The 6,613-nt window shown below is 41.3% G+C and overlaps 1 protein-coding gene across 1 annotated transcript in view; it reads left to right on the top strand.

Moving 5' to 3' along the window:
- Window positions 1-5,234, top strand: part of LOC104947901 (DNA-binding protein SATB2-like) — a gene marked incomplete at its 3' end in the record, with an annotated part of 7,190 nt that extends 1,956 nt beyond the window's left edge. Inside the window, exons 2-4 of the mRNA XM_010774013.1 lie at window positions 5-49; window positions 2,024-2,209; window positions 5,097-5,234. Of these exons, the coding sequence (XP_010772315.1) occupies window positions 5-49; window positions 2,024-2,209; window positions 5,097-5,234 (369 nt within the window). The remainder of the gene's footprint in view (window positions 1-4; window positions 50-2,023; window positions 2,210-5,096) is intronic.
- Between the last annotated feature and the right edge of the window lie 1,379 nt (window positions 5,235-6,613).

The raw sequence follows: 6,613 nt of genomic DNA on the forward strand, positions 1-6,613 counted from the left end.
GCAGCTCCCAGAAACAGACAGAACGGGAACCAGCTGAGACCCCTGGGAGGTGAGGGGGTTACTCCATAATAACTTTGGTCTTAGCACAACACTTTATTTCAGCCATCTCAGATATCACATACAACACACACACACAACCACACACACACACACACACACACACACACACACACACACACACACACACACACACACACAGATATTAAGCTGCCTCCACCCTTCCTCTGAGTGAGGGCTGATTGGCTGATTGGCGTGCCTGATGCTGCTGTGGTTTGGCTGCTGGTGTGTCGTCAGGCGGAGGGTTGATGGAGGGTTGATGGAGGGTTGATGGAGGGTTGATGGAGGGTTGATGGAGGGTTGATGGAGGGTTGATGGAAGGTTGATGGAGGGTTGATGGAGGGTTGATGGAGGGTTGATGGAGGGTTGATGGAGGGTTGATGGAGGGTTGATGGAGGGTTGATGGAGGGTTATTGATCAGCTCCTGTGGGACAGCAGGGGTGTGAAGGGTCCGGGAGGAAGATATCTTAAACTCGCCCGACAAAAAATCACTAAAGGAGTTATGGCTAAATGAGACGTGGTTGGGAGAGTTACTTTTAAAATGTATTCCTTTACAATTACCTGTAATCTAAGTTTCAAAATATAAAAGTTTCCTTTAGTTTTGAATTGCCTCAATATCAAATGCAATGCAAATACATTTTTTATATAGTAATAATGATAATAATAGATTTATTATAGCGCCTTTACACGGGACCCAAGGCCGCTTGACATGGTGTGAACAAACAAACAAGTTGGGCAAATAATAAAGTATAATTTAAATAATATCAGTGGAAGTTGAAGCAGGGGTTATAGGGTTAGGTCGTTCCTTGTTTTTAAATATACTGTAACATCGTTATCCTTCTAGTAATCCCCAAGTAATCTGATAACGTCTTGTTTTATGTATACCAATACTGTCCAGCAGCGCTTTAAGAGCGGTTATGGAAACAAGTCTGGGGTTTTAATGTGCGGTGCAAACACAAATACAGTTGTACAATCTTACATTCACACTGGCAGCTGCCCAGTTCAACCAGAGCCTCGCAGTGAGACCACCGAGCAGCTTTACTGCAGCGCTGCGTCACCGCTGAGAGGAGAAGTGCTGCTTTGGCTTCTGCAGGAATCTCCTTCACACAGATCCTGTTTACTCAACACTGAAAATAATCGTAGAAATCCTCGATTAAAGTTCCTCTTGTATTCTCTTTCATGGACCAACAATATGGAGGCAATGGCATCTCTTGATTGAGAAACATTGAGAAGTATCAGGTTTCTGTGCCTTGCTCAGGAGCAGCTAAACGGGTAACCCCACATTAACTCTCTCCTACCACATTTCCCTAATTGATACAGATTTAAATCCAGGTTAGTTATTTAACTTGCAGACCCCTAAACGTGACCAATTATAGAAAATCAAAGAATGTGTTTTCTCCACTTTTTTGGATTTCAAATGGTCGTTTTTATCAGATCAACTTTTTCCTTGAAATTTCATTTTATGTTTGAAACAGCTTGATTATTGTGACTCTCTGAACTTCCACCCTGAATTGTTGAGGTGGTTCTTTGGTAGCAGATGCACCTTTGAATGCTTTAACAAATTCAACAAACTGTTTTTAATTGATCTAAAACTGTCTTATTCTGATAAGGAAGGAAAAAGGACAGAAAAACAACGTCGGAAAAATATGGATCTATGAAAACATTAAGTAACGTCAACTTCCTGGAAATAGTTTTAATTGTAATCTTATGCTTGAAACAGCTTGGCTATTGTGACTCTCTGAACTTCTACCCTGAATTGTGAGGGGGTTCTTTGGTAGCAGATGCACCTTCTGAATGCTTTAACAAATTCAACAGCCTGTTTTTTATTTATCTAAAGTTGTCTTATTCTGATAAGGAAGGAAAAAGGACGGAAAAAAGCCACTTCCTGGAAATAGGACAGACTGCCCTTACAATCTATGAGGTCTAATCCTATTCTTCTTCTATGTTTTCCCCGTGTGTGTCTCAGGGTTGATGATCCCGGTGTGCTGCGTGGTGGAGCATGCAGGCGGGGGGGCGGCGGGGGAGTGTGAGGGACATGGAGACCGTCACGCTGAGTTTGTGTTGGTGCATAAAGACGTCCTCTTCACGCAGCTGGTGGAGACGGCCCTGTCCGCTCTGGGATACTCACACAGCTCAGCTGCACAGGCAAGTGGTAAGTAGAGTGTGTGTGTGTGTGTGTGTGTGTGTGTGTGTGTGTGTGTGTGTGTGTGTGTGTGTGTGTGTGTGTGTGTGTGTGTGTGTGTGTGTGTGTGTGTGTGTGTGTGCAAGGTAAAATCTATATATAATTCTCTTAACGAAGCAACGATACATTTAAGGATACCATTTATCATCCAAAACACAACAAACTCGACTCAATATCAAATCATCTTCCAAAACATTTGTCAATATAGTTCAACTGCGTTCAAAATACTAACAATTGATGGCGTTAAAAAAAACACAGTCTACCTGTGTTTTATAGACCATATCAAATCCATTGTGTCCTTTTACTGCAAACTTCTTTTTGATAAGCAACATAAAAAAAGCTGTCAGTGATCAATCAATAATCCAATATATCCTTTGGGTGTAAAATAAAGTATGAACACAGGAAAAAAAATGCAACCTTTTCTGTCAATTCAAATAGGACAATTATGTATTTTGAAGTCACGATGTATACACTGTAGTGAACTGGAACATTTTTAAGTGGATCAGTAATCCAGAATAGAACAGGGTCTGATAATCTGTTTGCATAACTTTAATGAGTCTTTGGTGGCAAATTTGAGACTCCATTAAAAGCATATTAAGGCCGTGTTTTTATGCGTCTCTGCTGACAGCCAGGGTGGTTTCCACTTCCTGCTCAGCTCCAACCGCCTCCTCCACTTTGACAAAAGCTGCTTTAATTTCGTGGTTTCACTGAAACCAAGTCCAAGCTTCAGTGATGTCACATCCTGTTTTTCTGCTGGTCAAAGTTATTGACAACTACGAGAATAATTAAAAATAAAAGTCCCCTCGCATGTTAAACCGAATGTCCTCAGCCTCCGCCCTTCATGTGGGAAACGCAGGGATCTAGACTTCTTCATTATTACTCGTTAATGGGAAACGTCTCATGGGTTTTTCTTTGGTAATTGATGAGAAATTAATGATTTCCAGCACAGAGTAGCAGTGGCTTCCAGATGGGTTTCCCACATGGTTTACAGTGAGATGTTTAGACGATCACGGAAAAAGGTATTTACCACGAAGGTATGTCAAAGATAAGGATTCCTCCCACCTGGTTAGAGCAAACACTGAATCCATGTGGCAGCTTCTCATCGTCTTCAGATCAAAACAACAAGGCAGACAAGATCCAGTCAACCATGAAACAACAGCCTACACACACACACACACACACACACACACACACACACACACACACACACACACACACACACACACACACACACACACACACACACATTCCTGGTGTGTCCCGTAAACACAGGGCACTGTAACCATGCGGCCGACGCCCTGCGACCCCCCCGCCTCTCCCAAATGGCTAGGTTTTGTTCTGAGAAATAAGCATTTTCTTTTCAAATAAATAATTTTTGGCCGTAGTCGTGCATTTTTTCCCCCGGTGTGGTCACGACCAAAATTATACAGAGTCTATTCTATTTTCTTCTGCCATTGAATTGCATCTTGCATAACTCTGGCTGGACGAGTATTTTTAAACTCTTAAACTGGCACAGGGGCTTTTTTCTTGAATTAACTTGCCCATTATGGCTAATTAAAAAGCAGCTATTTCTTATTTAGATTATATGGTTTACTACTCTGGGTTTAATACGGGCTAAGGTGAATACCGTGGGAAACTGAATGAGAGTTTTGGGAAGCTTTCACTGATAACACTCACTCAGAAATAACCATTTACCGTTATGCAAACCACCAAAAGTTCCCAGAAACTACCCAAAAGTTATTTTGAGAGACATACTGCACATATCTCTAAACCCAATGATGGTTTCAAATGAACTTTGAAGTTAATCAATAGTCTCTCATGTCTGTAATTCTGAAGTGGGCCGGTTGCTCCAGAGCTGTTCTTGCATAGTAAAAACGGTCCATTTCTGATGTATTTAATGTTATACTCTTCTATATTTAAGTTGTATTATTTGGCATTTTTGCACTTCGAAATCGTGTTGAGTTGAAGCCAGCAGATAACCGTGGCTATTTTAGTGACTTATTTCGAGATAATAGTGGATAAAATAAGATCGGCTTTTCTCGTTCACATCAGTAAGGCTTGATGAGGTAAATTAACACTCGCTTTCAAACCAGAGTCAGCTGCAGGGCACATTCAAACTGCCAGCGATACAAATACACATTATTCTGTGAGACAGCAGAGGGATGAGCTCACAGTGTTTACTCCGTTCATCTCGTTCTGTCTCTAATGCTGAGCTGATTTGACTTTTCTCCTCTGATTAATCAACTGTGGAGTCCAAAGAGAACGCCCTTTGTTCTTGCACCCCTATCACCACCATCCTCATGCAGTGAAGACACACACACACACACACACACACACACACACACACACACACACACACACACACACACACACACACACACACACACACACACACACAATTGAGGCTGGCAGGCCGAGGCCAGGCAGGGTCTGTGTTTGATTTAGCAGATCCTAACGCGATTAGGCCTGTTTAGATTTGCACTTCCAGTCACGGTTGTTGGAAGGCCGGGGGAATGTTGAACCCGGGATGATGCTGCAGGACTGAAACACTCCCCAAGACACACACACACACACACACACACACACACACACACACACACACACACACACACACACACACACACACACACACACACACACACACACACACACAATTGTTAAGAAAACGCAAGAACATGCAAACCAGAATTCTGACAGCCGATATGAAATTTAAATCTCAACGTTTATATCTTGTGTGTTGTATGAAGCCCTGTTGGAGGAGTCTGGGTTTAAAGATGTTCAATGCCAACAAGTACACACTAGCTGTTGTGCAAATGACAATAAAACCATTGAATCTGTGTTTGTTTGTGTTCTCCAGGCATCATTAAAGTGGGCCGCTGGAAGCCGATGCCCGTCCACTTCCTGACGGACGCTCCGGAGGCCACGGTGGCCGACATGCTGCTGGACGTTTACCACATGGTCACACTGCGCATCATCCTGCACAGGTCAGCATGGAGTGGCTATTTAACACTTATTGAATGCTAATTATATGGGAAAGTCAGACTGAAGCATCCTTTGTGCTCCAGTCAGTCCTCTCAGTACATACAGAGCTGAATCCCAGATCAAATGCACGCTGAAGGCTCTTTGAGCAGGTTTCCTCTCAGTGATTGATATTTGTCCATGTTGATGTTACACATGGAGCTGGAGTCACATTTCACACTTGATCTGACCATTTAAGTATTATCGTATCGTATGGATTATGAGCAATATTGAGCTATTAAAGTCAAGCTGCTTTTAGTGGCTCTAAACAGATATTTAATATGATAAATAGTTTTCATTTCCATTGCCCCACAGAATGGTTAAGTATTCCCTTTTTTCTCACAATAAGAGCATAGGTTTACCGTCCAACACCTTTAAAACCTTATCATTTTTAAATCTTATATTGGAAGTTAAGAATCTTACAAGATAATCAATGTTTAACCTAATCTACCTTGACACTAGTGTTTTTTTTTTTTATGTAAAGCCGCTTCTGAACGCGGACAAAGCATTTCTTAGAGATGACTTTTAACAAGTAAAGACAGTACTGCTTCTTTGAGGAAAAATACAGTATTCTAGTCATTAGAGCAGGTTGCAGGTGGTTTTAATCAGTGTTAATTTTGGCAGTTGTTTTTGATTTAGTCTTAGGTTGCGTTCGAATAGTCCATTTAGCTTAGGAACCTTCCTAACCGAGTGAAATGACCCGGAAGTCCCTCAGTGGCAGCCATGATAAGTGCCGTTCAAATTCTCTACAATGATAGGAAAGGAGGTTTCAAACTTCCTTTATAACCTCCTTTAGCTTAGGAACCACTGGACCTCCCTAACCGAAAGGAGAGGAGAAAATGCTTCCCCACAATGCATTGCAGCCGCAGCATTTGACGTCACACAACAGTTGGCCGTTCACGGACACAAACGATTATGACGGAGAAATTATATCATGAAAGTTACGGTGCTTATTAAGCATTTTAAAACGTATGTGGTAAGTTGCCAAAGTGCTTTGTTTGGAACGTTCATCAGTATTATAATCAAAAAGAGAAATATGAACTTTAGTTTTTACTGAAATGATCAAATAAAGATCATTTCACTGAGCTGTGTGGGGTCTGTTCAACTTTTAAAAGATGTTTGAATGGTGATATACAGAGTGATAGATGTGAAAGACTAACGTTTATAATAAATACATTTGTATTGATTTTAAGATATTTTCATAGTTCATACAATCATACGTATTGGGGTCATTTGTATTAATGTGGACCGGAGGGAGAGGGTGACGAGCATAAGTTTCACTTTCATTTTTTATTTCAATTCCAATTTTGGTCATGAAGAATATGTTTCTCTGTTGTCCACGTTCATAAAGCATAA

This window comes from Notothenia coriiceps, unplaced genomic scaffold (genome assembly GCF_000735185.1).
Source record: "Notothenia coriiceps isolate Sejong01 unplaced genomic scaffold, NC01 NC01_scaffold00013357, whole genome shotgun sequence".
Taxonomy (NCBI): Eukaryota; Metazoa; Chordata; class Actinopteri; order Perciformes; family Nototheniidae; genus Notothenia; species Notothenia coriiceps.